General features: G+C 37.5%; 1 protein-coding gene across 1 annotated transcript in view; it reads left to right on the forward strand.

The window, feature by feature from the left end:
• The window catches only part of CDH23 (cadherin related 23), a 1,005,178-nt gene that overhangs the window by 103,323 nt on the left and 875,164 nt on the right, over nucleotides 1-26,691 (forward strand). Inside the window, exon 3 of the mRNA XM_075217048.1 lies at nucleotides 25,539-25,619. Coding sequence (XP_075073149.1) covers nucleotides 25,539-25,619 — 81 coding nt within the window. The remainder of the gene's footprint in view (nucleotides 1-25,538; nucleotides 25,620-26,691) is intronic.

Below are 26,691 nucleotides of genomic sequence, written 5' to 3' on the forward strand. Positions count from 1 at the left end.
TAATAAATATCTTAAATTTTCCTTATATATAGCATGATTACTTACTCTATATGCTTTTACAGAAATCTAACATGGATATTAGACTTAATATAACAAAAATCTAGTTTGAAATGTCCCAAAAATAAATTCCAGGTTGAGTAATCTTCCACATATGTTTTCAATAGTTTGATTGGTTCCACATGTGTCCCCCTTCTTCCTCAGTAGCCATCAACATGGATGGATTGATACAAGAGAGGAGATAAAAAGGAAAGATCTTGTGGTGCAATAAGGTTTTTACATGGATTATTCTTTAAAATGATAATAAAATGCACTCATATTTGGCTGATTATAAAAAGGTTTCTTTCTGTATGCCTCTCCGTCACGTAATATGTCCTTAATCTGCTCTAAGCACTAGTGCAGTGCGGCGATTTGGCCGCGGCTCAGTTCAAACGGCAAGGGGAACCCTGTGACATCAGGGGGTGTAGTAGAGTAAGTGGCTTGCTCTGATTTGACCCAACGCATTTGGTCACCTGTAGTGACTTCATCAGGTTGTGTGGTGTATCATGATGCCGTCCTTTACATACTGACTTTAACCAATAGACTTTAAGTATGCAAATTGGCTTCAGTGAATTTTCCATTATTATTAATAATGCACTTAATTAATAAGGCTGTCAGTAAATCAAACCCCTTAACTTTTAGCTATTAATCACTTGACACTTGGGGACCTTCTCACTTGCACTCCTCACGTCCGTATATCTACAGAAGCATTTTCTGAACCAGCTAAGATAATATAAGCTAATTATACATAAGCACTAAATGGAAAAATGGAATATCAATGAGCTCATATGCTATGGTACTGTTAGTACGATTTACCTGGTGACCCAGGACACATGAAGTGGGAAATGCAAGTACTAGCTATGAGATTACATCGTCTCTGGGGTACAGCTAAACAACAATCTAACCGAGAAAACATATGGGACAATGGATGTCCTGAATAGAGTAAATTGGCACAATGGGAGTAGTCAGGCATGCAAAAACTGGTTCTCTGGATGCTGGCTGCTGCCTAGGCCAATCTGGCCTTTCTGCAGTCATACTTACTGACTGTTGGAATACTTTATAGTTTGTATGGACACCGGACAGCCTTTGCCACTGGAACTCCTCCGTTCTCCAGAACAACTCGCCCTCTGGAAAAAGCTGGACACAGTCTCTCCTCCACACTCAGGACACTAAGGCATCTGCAACCTCTCACTGCTGAGGTCCAGTCACACCTCTCTTGCACTGACACTCTGGACTGATCTCCAGCTCTCTGACATCTCTGTCTCATTTCCTCTTGGTTTGAACATGCTACTCTGTAACCTGGGATCAGGCTCAAGCTTCACTTTCTCTCCCTTTTGCAAGGCATGCTGGGGGATGTAATTTTAAGTCAGTGCTCCTTCAGGATTTTAGCCTTTCTCACTCAACTCCTGCACAGTTAAGCACCAGGAATAGGGAGGTTGCATTTATTGAAAGAAAACAAAAGTGTGACTTACCCGATGTACATGAAAATAGCTGCATCTCAGTCTCTGTTATCTATAGGTTTGGGCTTCTGTGCCTAATGCCAAGTTGGGCTGTGGTTACATTTATTTAAGGAATTAATTATATTTCTTATTTACTTGAATTGTGTACTGGCAAAATTTTATGAATGCATCCAGTAGTTATAACTATTTTCTGGTTGGTCAATAAATAAATAAATTGACTTTTTTTCTGGCGATTTTATTCTTCTGTAATGTAAATGTTTTCTCCAACTCATTATCTGCCGTTCTATTTGAGTGTTGCATTTTTGCCCATCTATAAACCTGTCAGTGAGAACTCTTGAAACTATTTTTCTCAACATACTATTTATTATTTAGAATTATTGGAGGCTGTGAGGGGAGCATAGCACCATTGATCCATGTCGTATGTCACAATTATAACATCTCCTACTCATTTCTTCTGATGGATGTGTGTCACATTGGAGTCATGTAGATTTGTGTTAAAGAAGGAAAGAAAGGATTGTCATATTAGTCCTGACATCCATAGACAGATATGCTGCCACCATACCAACAAGATAACAATTTAAACCAGCGCTGTTATAGTAGTAATTATATTTTCTAAACAAATTTACCTCAGTTTTATGACAAATAACTTTATTCATAGTATTGGGAGCTGAGGAGTAATAAGGAGTAATTTTAACTTATGTAGCTATGTTTTGTAGTAAGAGTTCAAAGGAATATTTAAGGTGACAGTAAATACAAGTGTACAAGACAAGATTTTGATTAGTGGCTTTATTCAAATATCTTTTCAGTCTGTAGTATCATTTTATAGATTATTGTTAAAATTTTAGCAGACCAGTTTTATAAAGGAAGTAAGTCCTCGTGTACATCTACCACCTGGGTTTAATTTCGGTGTTGTGTCACATGAGGTGAAGTTTTCCCTCTTTTTTTTCAAAAAAAATCATCTATGGTGGAAAATAAGTTAAATCCAGACCTGAGTGTTGTGGTCTTACAATGACATTGTTGGAGTTTCCTCCCTGTTCACCAAGCTGGCATTTTCATCCGCTGCAACTGCTCATTAACACCACACATTTTATTGGCATAACTATTAATCCTCACAGCTCCTATTTATCAAAGGGTGAAAGGCTTATTGCTGGTAAATATTGGTGCGTTGCCAGTGATAGGGCCTTGTTATCACACTGCCCAATGAGGACACTCTTAGAAAAGTGTAGTGGTGGTACACAATTATGCCTCTTCTGCTAATGCCTGAGGCAAAGAATGAAGCATTAATTTTTAATGTTGTTCCCATTGCTCATGAGCTGAGTTGGTGGCTCACCTATGCAGATGATAGAGACTGGCCCGGCAAAGTAGTAAGTTGCTATAACCACTCCAGGGCAGTATCGCTAGGGCACCTGAGTAAAGCTCTGCTGCATCTGCAATATTTTCTTTTTTTTCCCCAAAAAATTGAGCGATAAGTTAATTTTTTTATTGTTCTGAAAAGTGCTGATAAAAAAAAAATAGTACTTATCACTGCAATGGGATTAATATTCATAATAATCCCTATAGTTAGTTTGGGTAACAAAGCATTGTATTATGACTAATACACTGACCACTGAAGGTCAGAACAGACTTTTAAAATAGGAGGAGATTCAATTGCTGGCGATGTGGCGTGTGGACATCACCACGATGTATGGCTGCGCACATTGCCAACCATTACAGTACAAATCTCTGCTTCTCCATTCATTTTTCTGCACGCCTCTATGGGATACAAGAAAAGATCGAAGATTTCGGCCATAACATTGGTGCACTGTTTCTCCGTGGACGTTTCAGAGACACCACACACTGAGTTGAATAGCCACGCTGTCATTGTCAGGATAAGTCCACCTAAAAACAGCAGAACCATGGTTGTTGGTCTCGGGCCAGGGAACCAAAAGCTTGGGAAAACTAAGCCCTGCCAGTGCCACAGTGATTCTTGTAGCTGTATCAACAACCAGCAGAAGCGTTGCTTTGTCAGTTTCTAACACTGGTGCACCCTGCAGCTCTTTCGAATCAGCGACTGTATTAGAGGTTGGCAAAACGCATTCGGGTTTGAACTGTTTCTATTTGTTAGCACTAGGAAAAACTGTCTCAGGCGCATGCTCCAGAAGTGCGAGACACAGCATTTGAACCCCACAGGTCTATTTAATAGGGGGTGGGGGTTGGTTGGAGAGATGTTAGACAGATTACCCTTTAACTTGATTATAATGTATTGTATATGTAATTCCACCTCAGTATTTCCGTTCCTGCACCCAGATGAATTCAGCATGTTAAATTCACTTTGCCTTTTCTACAATTTATATAGTGCTACATATTTTTTATTTGTATAAGCTTCAGTTATGCTCTCAACAGTTCTATTTGGTGTCATGTTGTTGGGTGAACATATTTTTTGTAAATAGACAAAGCTTGTAACATTGTTACAGGTGGATAGGGGTCCCTATACAAAATAGCCATTTTGTTTTATGTTTCACATTAGTACACCCATATTTGCTTCTATTCCATGGAAAACAATTACACTTCTTACAGTTTGCTTTTGTAACTATATCTTGCTATTTTAGCCAATTTTTCCTGTTCTGGGCAGCCTACCTGATTATCATCATCATATTTTATTTATAAGGCAGAATCTGCAGCAACATGCAATCAACAAAATAAACACACAAATAAGTAAGGGACATGCACATTTTTTTTTCAAATATAAAAGAGAAGATTGTGTTTAATTGGGGCACTCATAGATGTCCTTGTATAATAAACTTTCAATTTTATTGTTTATTATTATAATATGCACAATCCTGATTGACAAAAAATAGTGAAATAAAAGAAACCATTATATTTTATTTGTGAACTAATAGTGTGAATGTCGCACAAAGTGAAATAAGGTGAGTTAAGTTGCAGTCATAAACTACTGTGCTTCCATGTCTATATATCAACTAAATAAACACTTTTATTTGTGTTCCAATAAAGGCTCCTTGTCCTTATTCACTGCTACGTTTGTAAGGTTTAATTACACAAGGACATCTATGAGTGTCCCAATTAAATACATTCTGATGTCTCTTTAAAAAATGTTGTGCATATTCTTATATATGTGTGTGCACCTCCTAAGGTAGGGTATTTTTAGATACTTTGGTTGGATATAAACATTTTGATAATTCTGGAGGATTTTGATCACTTGGTGCGGTTGGAACTAGCTGGAAATTTTAAAGGGCAACAGAGATAAGTAAAACAAAAAAATATGTGATAAATTAGAAACAGAGAAACTGACTGACCAGGGTATGATCTGGCAATAAAATGTTTTGATTTATCTTTATCTATCACTTATTTTGAAGTCATTTAAACAAATGGGTGTTAGTGGGGGTTTTTTTGTCTTCCCCACCCCACTAGTTTTTCCCAAAATCAACATGGGAGCTTTACAATAATTTGGTGGAACTAAAACAGAGTCTGCTGCAGTTAAAGCCAGTAAACAATTACAAGGACCACATATACAAAATGAAGCTGGTGGGTGGAGGGGGAAGAGAAATTTTAGGAAATGTTCTATATCTCCAGGCAGAGATCTGGTTTACAGGAAAAGGTTAAATTAAATAACACTTGTAATTGAACTCTTCCATCAATTTTAAATGTTGCCTGTAGGGATCCTTTAATCTGGTTGCTACTACAACAAAAGTGATTCATTGCATTTTCTCAGTCTGTGTAGCAATATATATTTGTTTCACCTTCTGACTCAATATCCCTTGGCTAGAAAATACATTTTTAATTTAGGCAAAAATAGCAGACATTTACATATAACATAAACAGCTTTTATTATGTCATTGTTATTTTAACAAGATATTTTGAGGGTGCAAATGGATATCTCTGGCAATTTTATTTGTATATTTTACAAAAATGTAAAGAAATGTCCCAGTTTAATAGTAATCATTAATTCTAAAATATATACTAAGGAGAGCATTTTAAGAGCCATATGCATGTTTCCTGAAATAAATATTAGCTTTCCTTTACATTAGATAGGGCACCCTTGATACAGCATGTGTACCTTTGTGTTGCCTGCTGTGCAGCTCTCAAACTAAGATTTCAAATTAGATTTCTATCTAATAGATGAAAATTCCCTGGATAACAAAATAAAATTGCAACACAGTTGACCTCATTTACAAAGTGCACTGGATGTGTACCGCAAATCTCTTTGGCTTTCCCCAGCGCACTTCAAGGTGCATCACTAATTTTCTGACTCTGTAGAAGTCTTCATAAGCTTGAAATGTACATAAGTTTGCAGAGTAGCACAAAATGATAACCCTGACATCTACCACTTTAGAGCCAATGCTTTCAATAAATTAAAATTTTAAATTTTTCTCCTAAAATACTGTTCAGTTTACCCTCATTTATAGCTAAAATGATTTATGACAGTGAAGGGACACCACGGTCTTCATTACATGTTGCACTTTTGTGTCTTCAGAAGATGTGAAGAGTACAGGTAAAATGTTTGTGAAATGAACATTACAGCAACATATATGTGATGTGCATATTTAGCTCGTGGAAATCACAATGAATTTAGGACCTAATATTTAACATGCAATGTTTCACATATGCGCATTGAAGTGCCTTGTTTTTTGTGCTGCAAAATTATTCGTAAAACATACTTGCCAACTTTCAAATGGTGGTCCAGGAGATCCCGGACAGGGACGTGGCTGGAGAGCGGGGTGCAGTCAATCGCGTCATTTTGGCCCTTCCCCGTGATGGTAACATCTTTTTTGTCACGGTCCGGGGCCAAAATGACGAGATTCACAGCGAATCGCACCATTTTGGCTAGCAAATTGCAGGATGTGAGAGACTTGCCTGCTCTCCAGGGAGTCCAGGAGACCTACCCGGATTTCAGGAACCTCCCGGACATTCCGGGAGAGTTGGCAAGTATGCTGTAATATAGATTTCACTCTGATAGTTGTCTGCTTCCCAATTTAGTATTTACTCTATTCCTGAATTATCCTTGGTACTAATAATTGATGTAAATGATTATGCATTATATTGGTTAACTAAGCCAGCTTTGCTAAAGTGATTGCTAAATTCTGGAGCACACACACATCTCTGATTGATATAAAAGGGTCAGAATGACTTTCCTGCTTTTCTGTTCCATTGTTACATGTTAAATCATTAAAATAATAACTTCAAAAGCCATCTTCAAAACTGAATCAAAGCCATGCAGAATGTGCTTACAAGGCATATTTTTATGAGTGAACTAATCTGATGCTTCATTATTTACCCGTAAAAAGTAGTCCTGTTCTGTTGAGCCCCAAAATGACCATCTTTATTAAAATCCAATGTTGAACGTTCCAATTAATGGAATAGATGTTTATTTGAAACATGTTCTCAGACGATTAGACCTTTGATTAATATGCAGTCATCAGCCAACTACAAAACATGATCCTTCTGATCTGATTTTTCAGCATTTGACAAAATGGCTTTATTATTTTTAAATCAATTCCTCCAATGTCTGTCACACAAAGGCTTCAGTTTGGCCAAAGCGCTGAGCAACAGGATCAGTATCTAGTTAGACAAATTGAATGAGCTCTGGCCACTACATGTTCGACATAACTGGGGCCTGTTAGTGCACTCGGGAGATGACTACACACACATGAGGTGACCGTGTTCATCTTGTGGCCAGATTTAAAAACATGCCTGATTCGGATTTCATTATTCTGCTTACTATTGGGTATTGTGGATGTTTCTGGACCGCGAACGCTGTTATAGCAGGCTGATCGCCAGATATTACTGCAGATGCTGCCGCATGTTTCATTAGTGCCTAAATTCCCAATTTGTTTATTTGGGATATTTTAAGCTGTACACCCATTTCAGATGCAGGCAGGGGCGTAAGAATGATAATTTTCATGGGGGGCAAAAGTCCAAGGACTATTATAGGGATTGGAGACCCTTTTTCTCGTATTTGGCATCTCGTTTTACAACAGTTGTAACAGTCACTGTAGATATACAAAGACTCCCAATCCTATGTTCATTTTTGTCACTCTTTTAGGGGTTGGCCAACCCAAATTTCATTGTTTATTTTACTATAAAAATATTAATACTATTTATTTAATATTGTATAAATAAATTAACTACCAATTTGTACAATAGCTATTAGAAAGATAGATAAATTCAATTGTGCATCTTAAAAATGTACATTTTTCATAGTCAAAAACCGAGTGTTTATTCAGATTTAGATGACAGTCTAAATCTCATTTGATTGGGAGTATTTTTAAATCTATGGTCACTAGCTATGGTATGTGCTATAAATTTAAATTGCTATATCTAGTGTTTGTTACTGGACGCTCCGCACAAAATTTTAGGGTAAAAGTTAAGTGAATAGTTGTTCATCATCAATACAGGTTCTTTATTAAATGTTTATGAACAGAACACTTGAGGGTAAATTTATCAAGCTGAGGGTTTGAGAAAGTGGAGATGTTGCCTAAAGCAACCAATCAGATTCTAGATGTCATTTTGTAGAATGTACTAAATAGATGAAAGCTGGAATCTGATTGGTGGCTACAGGCAACATCTCCACTTTTTCAAACCCGCAGCTTGATAAATTTAACCCTTAGAATTTTTTAAATCAATCAATCTGTATAAACTCTATACTAAGGCAATCTATGTTAAAGAACATTTGGTAGCTATACTAAGACAATCTATAATTTAGAAAAGTTTCACAAGTTTAGAATAGATACAGAAATCATGGGGGGGGGAGTGCCCCCATTGCCTGAACGGTTCCTACACCCCTGGATGCAGGTAGGCCACCAGAGGTCGAGAATGTCCTGTGAAACATGGGACTGTGGCCAGGTATGCCATACAGATCTATTATAACTATTTATATGGCACTAAACAATGTATTTTGTGTACCATAGAGAGAATTTTTGAAATGCAAGTCAGTTTATTGGTGGCACCTAGTTAGGTTTGTGCACTGCTCCTCGAACCTACATGAGACTTTTGTAATAAAAATGAAAAAAAAAAATGGTTGAGCTGTTGAGATACAATTGTTTTAAATATACAGATATATATAACATGCAGGTTGCTGGTTTTGGGGGCAGATATGGTTTGCCTGCATGCATTCCAAGGTGAAATGTATTTCCAGTCTGTGTCTGGGCACACTGATGTGTGATTAACAGATACCAGAAGGATTTAAACTTGGTGAAAGGTGCTTTTAACTTTTTGCTTAACTACACAATTTCTGGTCGTGGTCTTTAGAATTCGAGTAAATAAAGTAGAAATAAACATGCTCTGATGAGTGCTCTCTCTTCTGGTCTATATAGGAATAACCCAGTTTTCTATGTTGTTGAGGCAATCTGCACTACAGCTGTTGGATTTGAGATTTGAGTGCAAGCCTAAGAAGATATATAAATATATATTCAAACACACTCCCAGCATCAGTGGCATTGGTGCTTACTGTAGGTTACACAGGATTTCAGCACTCAATCTTGCCCTCACCTTTCACAAAGGTTACAGATTGGCTGACTCACTCCCAAACAGCCCTCTCACATATCAAATGCCACACACTATTGAATCAGAACAATAGAACCCCAAAATACTGTCACACAAATGTACCACACAAATGTACCCACTATACTCCTTGCTAGTCAAAAGGGTTGACAATTCACACACCAGCAATCAAAGGGCTAGCAATTGTTCTATTCATTTATAGGTTTATGGAGTTTAAAGGACAAATTTATTACGTTTTATATTTAATATAAAATGGTAGAGTGTATATGGATTTAGTAAAAACAAACATAATAAAAATTGAAATGACATAGTTACAAAATAAAGGGTTTGATTGAGTCCTAAGAAACTGAAAATTTGCAGTAACAAACAGTGGGTTTTAAAGTTCACACTTTTCCCTTTCTGTTATGTCACTGATGAAAAGTGACTTCTCATACCATCATGCTACTTGACAAACCTTCAACTACCCATTTCCCCTGGATATGATTAGTATATTTATCTAAATGAAGGCAAGAGGGAAAATGGGAATTGAGATAGCACAGACTTTGAACAAGCTTGTCTCATAAGATCATGTAGGCTGCCTTTTCACTTAGGTGTTAAAATCCTTTCCTTTCAACAGATAAGACATGTGCACAGCAGGGACTGAAATATCACCTGGCCTAGGGAAAATGTCAACTAATATTTTAAATTAATAGTGACCAATCTCTTTATCGGTCCCTTTATCAGTTATTTTGGACCCAGTTTAGTATGTTTAAATGAGATTAACTACTTATTTACTGGCTCAAAGTAAGTTTAGCAATTACACACAATAAAATCTTCAGATATTGTAATCTCTAACCATGATACAACTAAGACAATTCACATCAGTGGTTTTAATATTTTATTTGGGTCTCTCTATCTCGTATACATACATATATATTGTAATAAAGTACTGCAAACACTTCACTGCTGAAACAATCTTGCTGTTTATTTGGGTAATGTCAGGATAGCATAAACAGCAATTTCATCGCAATTTGTTCCGCAACCCTATGACTGGCTATACAGTAGTTTCTTCACTAGTAACAGGCCACTAATCAGCATCAGTGGCCCCGCCCACAAATGCAAACATTGTTTTTATCCTCCACCCCAGCACTACAAACCAACCACAGCAAACAATAAATCAATTACACCCATGTGGAACATCTGCATGTGTACGTGCTGAAAGAGGAGCCCGGAGAAAATGTAACCCTGTCTGCAGCCTGCTCCTGCAGACTTGCTGAGTTTTTATCTCTCTCCCAGTGAAAAGCGTGCAAACAGATGGCTCCTCACACAGGTTTCTGCTGCACCACTTTGACGTTTATTTACTTGTCAGGATGGATAAACAGACTCCGTCGTGTCTTCAACAATCAAATGAAACATAGTCCCATAGCCCTAAACGCTAGCTATCACAGTTAGGTCCCTAACTGGTCACTGGACACTTTTTAGCAGCTGTCTCCCACAAACAGCACAAACCCAGCTTTTTAAGCTTCCTGTCAGACATTGCTCTTGCTGACCTGTTAATTGAGCAGACCAGGTGGTCCAACTGGTCTCCTGCTCTGTGCATGTGTGCAGATTTAACCCTCTCTGCACACTTAGGCTGTGGTTTCCCAGGGAAACCACCACTCTTTCCTCTGTTAACCCATATTAGAAGGTGACAAAGTATCCCAATTTCCTATATATATATATATATATATATCTCAAACTCTCATCTAAAAAAAAAAGAGAAACCTCATTTGCGGGTTTTGAATGAGCATCTTTTGTATATGTGTGTACGTGTGTGTATGTATATATATATATATATATATATGTCCTCCCTCAAGTGCCATTTTAGAACAGACGGTGTGTAAGGAGGAGGTTAGCTGCGGGGCTCTGATCAGAAAATATTGTTCAGAGTGAACGAGGGACATAGGAAAGCAATAGAATTCTGTCATTATTGTACAGCAGTTCAATAGAGATTAGTCAGCTAGAATAGTTTGCTGATGAATTGCTTTTAATTTCCATCTTAAATACACTTTACACGGACTAGTGGATGCTGATTGCTGTTAATGCATTGCATATCTATAAAAGTACTAATCAGGATATACAGACTGAGTTAGATAGATATCATTCTGAACTAATTAGTATATTTATTTCTTGGAGAAAAAAACAGTGTGCTTTTGCTGTCAAACTATTAACAGCAGAATCCAAAAAACAAACAGATTTTTTTCTTTCAAAATCATCATCATAATCAACATTTAAATAGCGCCAGCAGATTCCGTAGTGCTTTACAATTGGGAGCAAACACTAATAAAACAATACTATGTAATACATATAGACAGAGAGGTAAGCCCTGCTCGCAAGCTTACAGTCTATTGAACAATGGTTTGATACACAAGGGTAAGTGCTACATCATATTGAATATTTGTCCAGCTAGACTGCAAAGGTTACAAAATATTTATTGGGCTGTATGCTCAGTCACACAACTATGTTGGTTAGAGGGTTGTTGTCTTGTGTTAGCTGTGTAGAGGGTGGCAATAGTTTAACCTACGGAGATTGAGAGTGCTAGAGGAATATTATAAGCTTTTCTGAAGAGGTTGGTTTTCAGAGAACGCTTGAAGGTTTGAAGACTAGAGGAAAGTCTTGTGGTGCAAGGGAGTGAACTCCATAAATTGGGCGCAGCCCAAAAAAAGTTGTGTAACCGAGAATCGGAGGAAGTGATGAGAGTGGAAGAGAGGCGCAGATCTTGTGCAGAATAGAGGTGTCGAGTTGGGACATATTTTGAGACAAGTGAGGAGATGTATGTCTGTGCAATTTTGTTGATAGCCTTGTATGTTAGTAGAAGAATTTTATATTGGATTCTTTGAGAAACAGGCAACCAATGTAGAGATTGATAGAGTGACTCAGCAGTTGAAAAACGATTTGCAAGGAAAATCAATCTAGCTGCTGCATGCAAAATAGATTGTAGGGGCTTGAGTCTGATTTTGGGAAGACCAATAAAGAGGGAATTGCAATAGTCGATGCGGGAGAGGATGAGTGCATGAATTAAAGTTTTTGCAGTGTCTTGTGTGAGATATGTACGTCTTATGGAAATGTTTTTTTAAATGTATGCAGCATGATGTAAATATAGAGTTGATGTGGGGTCAAAGGATAGTTGTGAGTCAAGGATTACACCTAGGCAGCGAGCTTGTGGGGTGGGATTTATAGTAATGTTGTGAACCGAATTAGAAATGTTAGGCAGGAAGCTTTTATGGTTGGGTGGGGATATTATTCTGTTTTTGAAAGATTGAGTTTGAGTTGGCGAGACGACATCCAAGATGAAATAGCAGAAAAACAGTCAGTAACGCAAGACAACACAGATGGTGAGAGATCAGGAGAGGATAGATAAATTTGTGTATCAACCGTATAGAGATGATACTGAAATCCAAAGGAGCTTATTAGTTTTCCAAGAGACGTGTTGTATATAGAAAATATCAGAGGAGCTAGGACTGAGCCTTGTGGTACTCCAACTGCTAAAGGAAGCGGAGTGGAGGTTGTTCCAGAGAATTAACACTGAAAGAGCAACTAGATAGGTAGGATGAGAACCAGGATAGGACAGTGTCTGGAAGTGTCTGTATGAGGAGAATGTGGTTAACAGTGTCCAATACAGTAGAGAGATCCTGGAAAATTAGAAGAGAGTAATCCCCTTTAGTTTTAGCTGTGATCAGATCATTGATAACCTTGGTCTGCGCAGTCTCTGTGGTGTGTTGAGAGTGAAAGCCTGATTGAAGTGGATCCAATAGATTGTTTGCAGAAAGGAACCGTGTGAGGCGAGTGTAGGCAATTCAGCGCATAGTACAAATACAATATGACTCCTGAGTGTGAAGAAATAATGTTATAGCTCTTTCGGAGAAAAGATATAAAGTTGTAGGATTCTTACCCTGCTCTTTCCCTTTCGTGACCAATGGATTCCTCATCACAGTAACGATGGTAATAAAAGTGAATAGGAGAAGGTTTCCTGAGAATAGTTTCCCAAACAATTCAGATTCAGTGCTGAAATATGTTTCCGGCTGTCTCCACCCGCAGTGGAACGCACATGAACCGCACAGATCCTCCGGCGCTTCCTGTCTATACGCTTCCTGTGTATACGGGTGCCTAGTTGGTCCAAATTTAGTAATGCAGAGCTGTGCAAATGATGGTAACCGATGCGTTTCGTCCGTGATGGACTTTTTCAAGGACAATTGTTGATGTAACTAGTGTCCCTTATATATAGCGATTTTTCAACCAACTTTATTGTTAAAAACATTAGCGGACAAAAGGTTTAAAATTTGCGGAAATGCATAAAAATAGTGGAATATATACAAAATATTCCACATACCTTCCACAAATAAAGTTTAAAATAAATAAAAATATAAAATGATTGTGTTTAGATCAAAAAGGGCCATAAATCAAATTCTTGATTTAACCCTAAAAGAGTTAAAGTTTTTAGTTTATAGATGAATTCTGTTTCTATTTTTGATAGAGCTGCAATGTAATTTTCACCTCTCTAGGTTTTTGGCACATGTTTTATGCCCAAATATTTTAATCCTCCGAGGTCCTTATTGTGGTGTAACAGAAAATGTTGAGGTATAATGTGGGTATTTATTAGAGATGGTCACTGACCCCCGTGTTTTGGTTTTGTATTCGGTTTTGGATCTGCATTACCTTCATGTTTAGGTTTTGGTTTTGGTTTTGCAAAACTGCCCTTGCGTGTTTTGGTTTTGTTTGGTTTTGTTTTGCTATTTTTTAAAAAAATAAAAAAAATTTGGTCTAAAATAACCTAATTTAGTGCTCCACCAGTTTCTTAGATAAGTGAGGTAATTCTAAAGCTAATAAATTATGAAAAAACAGTTTAATCCCTGGTAGGCCGTCCTTAATGCGATCACTTGTCTTTAAATTATACAGTCAAACCTGGTTGTCTACCTCCTCCATATTTGATTATTGGCAATGTCTATATTGCACCCTACACTTGTAGTTGAATATTAAAAAAGCAGCCTGTACAGACTGTGGCGCTAGAAAGTAAAATTAAATGGACCACGGTACTTTGGTGGCTATCTATGCCCCCCCGCCCTCAACTTGTAGTTGAATATAAAAAAAGCAGCCTGCATAGACTGTAGAACTAGAAATTCGAATATACAAAGAAATGGACAAAGGCAGTTTGGTATCTGTCTGCATCAGACCCCCCCCCCCTCATCCACGTGTAGTAAAATAGAAAAAAAAGCAGCCTGCATAGACTGTAGAACTAGAGCTACAAGATTTGCGCCAGTGACGTTCTGGTTTATGAGAAAGTTTTTGTAGCTTTCATGTTACTTTAGTGTGCCACGTTTGATAATAATGTCTACACGGAGTATGAAGAGTCACTGGAGCTTCTTTATCAAGGGCAGTTGCTAGGGTATAGTGAAAACGAGAAACTGTCATATCAGGGGAGGATAATGTAGAAATTGGGGAGAGAAGGTATTTGAGAGAGATGGAAAACTGTTGAAAATCAATAGAGTTAATATCACTGCGGATATGAGGAGGCTTGGAAGATTTTGTCAGCAGGCAAGTTAAAGAAATGGGAGTGAGCGAGTAATTATAACATTCCTTCCTTTCCCTATCTCATAGGGGGTTCCCCTGGTGTGGTGGCAGGCAGCTACATGTAGCTCCAATCTGTTCAATTAGCATTACTCCTTTTGGCAACCACCCTTGATGATCACTGTTATCCAAATGCCCATTATTCATTTGTTAATATATCCCTTATTAAAGTAATTCTATCGTTTTCAAATAAGCATTCCATAGGCGATTGTATTGTGTTTCCAAGGCACAAAGTAATTTATTTTAGCAGATGTAAAATTTAACAATTCAATACATGATTATAATACAGTACAGCCAATACCAAAAGATAAATACATACCGCTGCGTTTGCTTGCGCTAGCTGCGCTCCCACGGGTACCAGTGAACAGTAGTTGACTCTAGAATACTGCGGTCAGAGAATGACTGAAGCCAGTGGGAGCACAGCTATATTATATACACTGTTACAGAGACAACAATGCAGATGACGTGGCTTGCTTCAGGTCATAGGCTAGTTCAAACAACGCCCTCTAAGGCTAAGAGTCAACATTCCAGATGATTCTCCCGCCCAGAGTCTATGTACACATTACAGTCAGTATAACTTTAAGTATTTATTCCCTAACATCACTAACTAGAGTATGCAATGTGCAATCTTTACGGCGAAAGAACCGGACAACTGCTGATGAATAGGGTATTAAAATGATATCAGACATGACACATTTTCTATAACCTGAACCTCAAATAACACTAAAGTGTACATATAATCATAATATATAAACTAATAATAAACTAAATACTATCTGCTCATAAATCACTGTGGATCGGAATCATTATAAATATGAAAACATATAAATAACTAAATGTTGTAGTGCGAGTGTGTGCGTGCGTATTTTACTGTGCGATCGCAGTATGCCACGTGTAGCAATCGCACGATAAAACAATATTAACCAATATACTTTCGTTCATTCAATTATACGACTTCGACACCCTATTTATTTAATCTCCAGTTGAACAATCAAAACCAAAATGTTTGCTTTTGTGGGGGCCCAACAAATTAAGCACTTCAGCCACAAGAGTTAACCTATATGCATGTCCTCTTCAATATATGAGTGGGTGAGCGGCCATCTTTCAAGATTTTGTCTGTTCCACTTTTACCCATGAATCTTCGGAAGCCTTTGTTATAGTACATTCTTGCACCAAAATTCCATTATGGGGGGGCTTTTTGTAAATCATTGTAACGCCTAACTATTTTCAGCATGTTATTAGTGCTGCCAACTTACAACTGTCAACTGACTGCTGGTTTGATGACCAATATGCCTATTCTGTCTCTCAATTTCTCAGAGTATGGACTTTCAAATTCAATTGCTTTGTCTTGTCAAGACAGATCTTTGACAGCCAAATCTGCATCGATGTGATTTTATACATACTTTGGGAAGGCCGACTATTGCCCAATCTGAACTGTGTATATGTGTATATATGTGTGTGTGTGTGTATAATATATATATATATATATATATATATATATATATATATATATATATAGCCAGGGGGTTTTCTGGTACCTGGAGACTCCCTCCTTGCCTGGGGCACTCCTATGCTTGAGGTGGTTTGCGTCCTGTATATGATGGGGATAGGAAGAGTTGGAGAGCAGCCCAGCACCCTCTAAAATTATAGACATACCCCCATGCATGCTGGTCATGCCCATTGGCGGCATGGCGTGGAGACCCCTCTCTAGAAATCCTGTGTTGCCCCCTTTAGATATAATGTAGTAAAAAAAAAAACACATATTACACCATTACAAAAAGGTTTAGAGCAGTTATATTAATACTAATAACGGGTAGTGTTTTGTAGAATCTACACATTTACATGCTTGTTGACTGAAGATATCACCAACTGACACATTACTACTTGTTTTGTTAATATACTTGTAAATTAGTTCATCAGGACACTGAAGCATGGGTGGGCACTGCTGAGCTCTTTATTCAGCCATTTGCAGACCCCGGGTACATTGCACACTGCACACACCCACTTCCCAGCATTCCCCATGGTCTTAGGGACCATCACTGAAGATTTAAGCTTAAACATATAAGGGAGTGTCTACAAACATTAAGCATATCTAATGCAATAACATCACATCTTCTTTTCTTTAAAGATAAGCCCTGTATCCTTCAGTATAACAATTCAACGATATAACATTAAGAACATCATCTAACACATTTCAATGAGTCTCTCAGGTCTGCGTATTTCTCTTATGGGTCTTTTACACAAAGTCTGTGTTTCGTCAACCATGTTGGACCTTTCTTCCATCATGGTTTGTTCACCATTATCAAGTCCATCATACATGTCAGATAAAGGGTATTCTTCAGTCGTGTTGCCATCACAATGGTTGGGTTGAGATCTTAAATCGACCTGATTTCTTCTTACTTCTGTTCCACGATCTGTACGTACAATATAAGATCTTGGTGCTACTTGTGCTTGCACAATACCTTTCTGCATCCAAATGCCTTTCTCATGATCTCGGAGACGGACTTGGTCACCTGATCTTAGATCAGATAAGCTTTTTGCTCGCCTATCATGGTACAGTTTCTGTTTCTCCTGTTGACGTACCTTACTCAGTCTCACCAATGCTGAGTTATGCGTATTAAGTAGTGCATCACTTATCGGAAGATTTGCTCTAATCCTCCTTCCCATCAGCATTTGTGCAGGAGAGAGTCCATTCTGTAGAGGTGTACTGCGGTAGATTAAAAGACTTTTGTATAAATCTTCTTTGCCGTCTTGTGCTTTTTTCATTAGACTCTTTACAGTTTTTACTGAACTTTCCACCAACCCATTTGACTGTGGATAGTGGGGACTCGATGTTGCATGGGCAAATTCCCACTCTTCAGCAAATTGTCTAAATTCAGCGCTGGAAAACTGAGGTCCATTGTCAGTGAACACTTCCATAGGAACACCATGCCTTGCAAAGATTGACTTCATGCAACTGATTACGGCTTTACTAGTAGTTGTAGGTAGAGTCTGCACCTCAGGGTAATTAGAATAATAATCAGTCACGACAATGTGCGTTTTTCCAATACAATCAAACAAATCTGCGCCTACCTTCTGGTATGGTCTCTCTGGCACTGCATGAGGACTCAGCGGCTCGACTTGTTGCTTTGGTCTGTACATAAGACACAGTTCACATGTAGCTGTTGTCTGTGCTATGTCCTGGTTCATTCTTGGCCAATATATCACTTCACGCGCCCTCCGTTTACATTTCTCTTCTCCTAAGTGGCCTTCATGTATCTTGCACAGCATAATTTTTCTTAGTCGTGCAGGTATAATAATTCTATTGCCTTTGTAAATAATACCATTGACAACCGTAAGGTCAGTGCGGTACATCCAATAATCATGAATAGACAGTGGGCACGCATTTTTTTCTGCTGGCCATCCTTTCAGAATGATGTCTTGTAACACTTTCATTGTGATGTCTGTCTCTGTTTCTTTTCTTATCTGTTCTTGTCTTGCAAGAGACACAGGTAGAGAAGCTACAATCAAATTAACATATGCGTCTATCTCTTTATCCATCAGACTTTCGGAACCTTCACTTTTGTTCACAGCACGGGAAAGTGTGTCAGCAATGTACATGTATTTACCAGGACAGTACGGCAATTGGACATCATATTTCTGTAGTCTTATAAGCATTCGTTGAATTCTCATGGGACAGTCATGTAACGATTTAGCCATGATAGCTACCAATGGCTTGTGGTCAGTTTCCACTGTAAATGCTTGACCATACACAAATTGATGAAATCGCTCACATGCATATGTGATTGCTAGAAGTTCTTTTTCTATCTGAGCATATCTTGTTTCAGCACTTGTCAATGCTCTTGATGCATAGATTACCGGTTGCCATGTATCCTCATGTTCTTGTAACAACACTGAGCCTAGGCCAAATTGCGAGGCATCTGCTGAAATTCTTATTCTTTTTGTAGGATCAAAGAATCTTAGTACCGGTTGCTCTGTGATGGTCCGTTTCAAGTTTTGCCAACTTTCTTCTTGTTCATGTGACCACATCCACTCATTATTTTTGTCCAACAACCATCTTAGAGGTGCTGTTTGTTCGGAGAGTTGAGAAATAAACTTTCCTAAGTAAGTAATCATTCCTAGGAATCTTCTCACGTCGTCTTTGTTGTTAGGACGTTCCATGTTTATTATGGCTGATATGGTAGTCGAAGGAATCTGTATCGACCTTCTGGGGTATTAAATGTACACAGCATTGAGCTGGCTTTATCTAGCTTCATTTGCCAGAATCCTGAAGATGCATCCAATTTACTGAACCATTTTGCTCCTGCAAATTGTGACATGATTTCATCTCTGGTTGGTAGTTTGAAATGTTCTCTTTTAATAGCCTTATTTAAATCTCTTGGATCCAGACATATTCTGAGTTGTCCATTTTTCTTTTCAACAATTACTAAGGAGCTCACCCATTCAGTAGGCTCATCAACTTTCTGTATCACACCCAAAGCTTCCATGCAGTTTAACTCCTGTTTTAGTTTTTCTCTCAGCGCAAATGGCACTTTTCTACAGGGGTGTATCACTGGAGGAACTTGCGTGTCTAGATTTATCTTATGCTCGCCAGGCAGACAACCTAAACCTTCAAACATGTCTCTGTATTCTGTAAACACTGATTTGCATTTATCTTCTACTTATGATGTCACCATGAAAACTTTCTTTATCAAGTTAAGCTTCTCACATGAACTTATTCCTAAAATCGATTGTACATCTTTATCCACAATCAGTAGAGATGTTTTTAACTTTTGTCCTTTGTAGCTCAGGGTCACTAGGCATGTACCTTTCACAGGAATTTACTCCCCATTGTAGCCTGTAACTTTCACATTGGCTGGATGAATTTTAGGTTTTACTCTAAAAGTCTTATAGTCTTGAAACGATATCAAATTCACCTGCGCACCAGTATCAAGCTTAAAGGGAATGACAATCTCGTTCACTGTTAAAGGAACAATCCATTCTTTCTTGTCTGTACTGCAAAGTTCAATACAATTCACAAAAAAATCTTCAGACGTAGCTTGTTCAACGGCATGCACTTTGTTTGTTTCACTATTGGTTCTACAGCATTTGGCAAAGTGATTAAGTCCACCACATTTCATGCAGGATTTACCATAAGCAGGGCACATTTTAGGATTGTGAGTATTTCCACATCTACTGCAGATTTTCCTATTAGATTGCATTTTAGACTGCTTCATTTTAGAGAATGGTGGTTTGCTTGGCTCTGTTTTCTTCACCACATGTACAGTAGTATCAGATTCCTTGTGTAACTGTTTGGCTTGCAGTCTGGTCATTTCTGCAGATCTGCACATAGTCATTGCCTTGTCTAGTGTTAGGTCTTGCTCTCTCAGCAATCTTTCTCTGAGTCCATTATCAGGTATTCCACAGACAATACGATCTCTAATCAGTGAGTCCTTTAAATCACCAAACTCACAGGTTTTGCTGAGTGATTGCAGTTCTGTAACATACTGATCAAATTCTTCTTCAGACTTCTGATCACAGGTGAAAAACTTATATTTTTCATATGTCACATTTTTCCTTGGCACAAAGTAATCTTCAAACCTTTGCATTATAGAAGATAGCACCATATTCTGCCCTTCAGCAAACTGAAAACTGTTATAAATGTCCAGCACATCCCATCCTATCACATGGAGGAAGATGGATGACTTTGTTTTATCCTCCATTGCATCAGCTCCACATGCAGCAAGATATATATTAAACCTTTGTTTAAATCTTTTCCAGTTTCCAGACAAGTTGCCAGACATGAGCATGCCTGCTGGAGGAGACAGCCTATCCATAGTTACTCACTGTTTGATGTGACCAGAGCACAAGGCAGATATTCAGACACTGCGTGTCACAGCTTTACAGACTTCTGCAGGATCCTTTCACACTCTGAGCTCTAGCAGTCCAGTTAAAACTTCTTCTGACACCATGTTTTGTTAATATGCTTGTAAATCAGTTCATCAGGACACTGAAGCATGGGTGGGCACTGCTGAGCTCTTTATTCAGCCATTTGCAGACCCCGGGTACATTGCACACTGCCCACACCCACTTCCCAGCATTCCCCATGGTCTTAGGGACCATCACTGAAGATTCAAGCTTAAACATATAAGGGAGTGTCTACAAACATTAAGCATATCTAATGCAATAACATCACACTACTGTGTATGGCTTTTAGAAGATTTTTTATATACCCACATGCCCCAAATTAGAAAAACAATGAAAACAGAAAAAGTCAGGTTTGTTTTTCTAACCTCATGAGTTTCTTTATGGTTTTGTATTTGTATTTCATGAAAATTGGTGACAACACATTAAGTTATGTAGCTTTTAGCTATTTTTGTTTCTACATAAGTATTTTATATAATTAACAGTCAATTACAGTCCATTTTATAATGACCACCTCACAACTGTCAATATTTTCACCAATATTGGCCAACAGCTGCAACAAGCCGACTGTCTAAAAATAGTGACAGAGCAGCAGCACAAACACATGGCAGTTTTAAAAAATATATTATACTTAGGAAACGTAGTGGCAGCATTGCCACTGCAAGGTTTATCACCTCCCTAGGCAAAGTTTCAAACTACTGCAATCCCCACCATTGCCACCACCACCAAATACCTACTTCTCAGACCTTCACATACATGACTTCTGTAAAATAAAAATAAGCCTTTTCTCCTCCAGCAGTCCAGATGCAGTGATGTTTGATGCAGAACGCTGTACACACTCCACTGCTGCCCAGGGGCAAACACAAGATTTCTAAACAGGAGGCATCCAAGTGTTAGATTTCGGAATAAAAAGCTTGGCACAGTAAGCTGACAACAGACAATTTTTGTGATGATTTGAGTCCTTGTCTATGTATTATCCACTTGTTTAACGGACAGCTTCTTTCCTTTATTGGTCCAAATTGAAATGACAAGTAATCCAAATAGACGGTCCAAACATGTCCCTTCATCACACCGCTTGTCCCTTCATCACACTGCTTGTCCCTTCCTCACACTTGCAATGTGGGAGAAAGACAATGGAAAATCAACCGCAGTAATACAAACTCATTAGATGGATAGCAGCAGCATCAATAGACATTTTAAAAAAGAAGATAGATGAAGGTGGGCAAAGCCCATAATGTAAAATAGTACAAGATTGAATAGACCTTTGGCCCTCCCATCCACCATTATGTTGTATGTTAAAAAGGAGATAGTTTAACAAGCCAAGCACTTCAGCAACAGAGAATTTCACTTTTGCGGCTGAAGTGCTTGATTTGTTTCGATCCCCAAAAAACAAAATAAAACATTTTGGTTGTTGTTTGTTGACCTGTAGAATAGAGATTTTCACAATTTACTAATGGGCTATAGTCGAACAGTGGTCATCTTCCACAATGTTGACAATGTCTTCACCCTCCTCATCATCTTCATCACTGATGTCAATATCAGCATCATCACACAATATTAGATTGGAATCCAGTGGAATCCAGCGCTAGAGATTCTATTTGTAATTGCAGTAACAATGGTATTCCTCTTACAATTTGTAGTTCATTTTAATGAACACCAGTTTTTGAACAGTTTTTGAAAGTAGCCACCTATGTGCGACTTGAGACGACAGCTTGATTACAAGTAGGTGTTTGCACCTGTGAAGATATGTGTCAGTTGGAAAGAAAGACATTACATATGACTTAAACCTAGGTTCAAACATGGTTGCCAAAATGTAGTGATCCAGTTTCAAGAAGCTGCAAACCATTGGGTTTTAGCAAAATGAATAAATCTTGGTCTACAAGGCCAACATATTTAGCAGAATCGCTTCCATCCATCTCTTCCGGCAGCAGCACCAGCTGCTTTTCAAGTAGTTTCGTTATGATTATGACTTGACTCGGGGTAGCAGAGTCTGAACTTCCTTCATTTGTTTCAATTGCAAATGGTTTGAATAAAACCGAAAGGATTTTCCAGTGTGCTTAAGTAAGGACATATGTCCCCCCTCTTCCTATCTCATGGCTTGATGTGTAGGTCTTGATGGCTTCCTACAGTCGAAGCATATAAAGTGTGGAATACCACTACATCACTACCTCTTGTTTCAGTTAGTGGCATGGCAGATGATATTTGTTTTGAAGCTTTGCAATGTTCTACATGCAATCGCTTAATGCTAAAAATGCTCAAAAATGTTACGGGCTACAGAAAAAATTCTCCTATAGTGACCTCTAAATTTTTTAAGAAGTCTTGAACCACCTACTTTATTGTGTGTGCAAAACATGGTATGTATTGAAATTCTATGCGTTGAAAAATGTATTAAAACCTCTGTGATGTGGCTTATTTTCACTTCACCCAATTCATCAAAGAGGTTACCACCGGCCATAACGCAGCTAGTGGTCAAAGTACCTCTGCAATAACTGTTCTCGTATCATCATCTAAAGATGTTGATAAAAATAACAAAAGCATTTCTGGGAAGAATGTATTAGTTTTAATGCATTAGTGTTTAAAAAATATTTAAAAATGTAGAAAATAAACTCAATCTATTTTTGTTGGGGGGGTGGGGGGGTTCTTTATTACAGTAGAACTGAAGCACAAATCTGGGCTTTAAGTTCCAGTGCACATGCAAGAGTCATGCACATCTGACCTGCTGAGGCAGCTAAGCAGCAATATTTTTTAATAAGTGCAATAAAAGTAGCATGAGAAAAAAAAAAACTAAACGATGTTATAAACGATAAGATTTTACATTACACAATGTAATAGTCATCTATGCATTGCCCATAAAATATTTATTCTGTACCCCACTAATAATACATTTAGTTTCATATTATAAGGATTTCTGTGATTTTATAAAGGTAAAGGTATTTATGTATAAGGGAAAGTGTGTTTATAAAAAGCACAAAGTTCCAAGGTGACTTCTAACATTCTAACAACCTTCTCTATAACAGTTAGTATGCTATTCCTTTTATAACCTGAATGGAATCATCCCTGATGATTACATCACTACAAAATGATTATCAGTGAAACTTTGTTTAAGGATTTATTGAACATGAGTTTATTATAAGACCAAAGCAATATCAATTTATGTATAATTACAATCATTTAGTCTTGAGTGGAAGTGATCGTCACATTAGCTTTTGACTGCGTCTTAATACAATGCAGGAAGTCAGTATTACAAATTAAAGTAACAAATAGGAAATCAGTGGATATGCATAACTTATTAAATAAATATAGTTTTGCATAACCAAGCAGAAAAAAAATCAAAATGAAGAAAAGCAATTTCAGAGAGATTTGACTGTGTGCAAGGAACAGTAGCCACGACAAGGGCTGAGTTAGCAGAACACACTCAACCATGCAGAAATCTCCAGGTATTAATCATGAGTTAAAATAATGATTGTATTTTCTTGTGGTCGAGCCTCTACCGTGAAAGCTATAATAGTTTATGTTTAAAGGTGCGTACACTGTCCTTTACGCTTTTTCTGCTATGGGATATGAGCAGTAACCAGTCAATGGAACCCAAAACAAGCATCTATTAACTCCTCTGAACTAGGCATAAACTGTGGTCGCGTTTCAATTGCTTATTTTCACAAAGTTATAAATAATTCAGACAAATCTAGTAGTCAGCGTGTTATGTCACTTTGCTATACTGCATGGTACCAGATAATGTCAATTGGCTGTAATATTAACACCTAAAATAGGGCTTCGTTGGTTGACAATTAAACAGCCAAACTAAACTTGCCACACATGCTGTGGCTATATTGGCCAATTTGGTTGATTGGAATGAAATTGGCCACAAATCTCTTTTGTATTGTAGTGACCTCAGATTCAAAGAAGAAAAATGTAAATCCATGTGTATATTAATAATTTGTGACCAGTGCCTGCAATTTCTGTAGTCATTGGCTAACTGCATCAATGGGTCCCATCAATGGGTCCCTAAAGGATTCAACTATTTGGACTAACAACCATAGTTGGATCTATTGGTCAGAAAAGTGTGTTAGATGAAGAATAAACACAGATAGACATTTGGAGATCAGACACATAGGGTCTGATTCATTAAGGAAAGTAAAGCAAACAAAAATGAGTAACTTTGCACCTTGGCAAACCCATGTTGCATTAGAGGGGAGGTACATTTAAAATGTGGGGACAGATTTATAAATGGCATAGGGCATGTCCTAGATCAACTTTAAAATTCAGTGTAAAAATAAAGCTATTGAGTATTTGTGTGCCACATGAAAAAACAGCCAGTATTGAACGTATGTGCAAAATAATAAACTAATATGCACCCCTTGCATTGTAACATGGCTTTATCCATGAGCAATCATACTCATTTTTTTGCCTTACTTTCCTTAATGAATCAGGCCCATAGTCTCTGGACCTTAATGAACATTCCATAGAAACTGATGCTGTTTTCATCACAATAATCTGTGACCAGGTAGCACCATTGCATTCTGTTTTATCTAATGCTCTAAGTTGGTCCAGTTTAGCTATTGTGTGTAACATGTTACTTTTTACTTGTTAGTGATACGTGGTCATTTTAAAATAATTACAGTTAAAGGCAGCCTGAAGTATGTCCTTGTGTTCAAAAGACATTCACATCATATTCCAAGTGCATTAGGGCATGCAATATAGAAAGTCATTCAAAGCTTCTGTGCACCATTCAGCATGGTTAAATACAAGTGAAACGCATCCTGACAAACGCTTGCAGGATGTCTAGTAAACACTTACTGACCATTCCCATAATATTTCATTTTATAATTAATACTTCTGACCAATGCAAGCACAATCAACATTGATGTGAAGCAAACACTTGTAAGAAAGTGTGTGTGTGAATTTTTTACTTTAATTGAGGCCAATGGGAAGTGATGGAGAAACAAAAACACAATGCACTTATTCTTAAATTCAAAATGTATTTGATGATTGTTTTTGAGAAGAAATATTTTTTAATAACCTTATTGCTGATGACATTGTTTCATGTGCTTTGTTCCTTAGGTTTGGCCTATAACAGACTGCCATTTTTTCTTAATTACTTCTTTGACACATACTTGCTGATAAATGAAGACACTCCAGTAGGTAAGTGAACAATGCATTTTGTGTCTTTTTCATTGGAAAGTATCACATTTGTATGAACTGTAGTTCAGATTGGTCTCAGTACTGCACAATATATCAGTGTGGTATTCATCTGTTAAAAACAGGGAAGGTTGTGCCATATATGTCACTAGCCAAGTTCTAAACTAGATACTCGGTAAATGTAAATTCATCAAATTAGTATTAGCTGTCCTACCTTTTGTTCTCTTGTCAAACTATCTATTTTGGGGGGCATTATGCAGAGATTACTGGTAAATGACCTTTCTGGGTTTTAACTTCAAAATACTATTAAATATCTCTACATTGTGGCATAATAGAACCATAGCTGCAGCTTAAATAGTCCACATTATCTTCATCCAAAAGTTGTCTACATATGCACCAGCTTGGCTGTCCAATTCAATTGTGTTTTTTTATTTATTTACATAAATTGTTTAAACAGTCAATACAATCAAATTTAGATAACCAATTCACAAGACTGTTCTTCCTGATTGGAAAATTTTCATCTGAAAATCACTATCATAATTGTTTAATTCAAGTCACAATATATAGAGTGTAGAGATTATGATCACATTGTTTAGGTAAGAAAGAAATGCTGGAAGATATTTATCAATATTGTCATTTTCTAAACTACTCTAGTAAAACTACAATCTAGTTGCTAGTATTGTTGTTGTTTCTGATTTGCCCAGCAATGCTATTATCAATTATTTCAGAGATGAATGTCCACCCAAGCTATGCTTTATTTTTTGAGATACGTCCCTTTCAACTTCTAAAAATTTGGATAGCTGGCAGGTATGTTGTCACTCTGTTTATTGGTAGGATTTGTATATGCTTAGTACATGTTGCTGTGGATCTGGTAATCTGAAGTATATGTGATTTTCTAAGTATTGCAGACAGAATGTAGGCTTAAAGACTCCATTTAGCCCCTCAGAAATGCTGGTGTCTCAGATTTAGTTATTTTAAATTAATAGGATTGGGTACTTGTTATCTACATAAGATAAACAATACATAAATGATCTGCAAGGACTGTCAGCATTAAATTGCTAAAAAAAAAAGGCCA

Source organism: Mixophyes fleayi, chromosome 6 (genome assembly GCF_038048845.1).
Source record: "Mixophyes fleayi isolate aMixFle1 chromosome 6, aMixFle1.hap1, whole genome shotgun sequence".
Lineage (NCBI taxonomy): Eukaryota > Metazoa > Chordata > Amphibia > Anura > Limnodynastidae > Mixophyes > Mixophyes fleayi.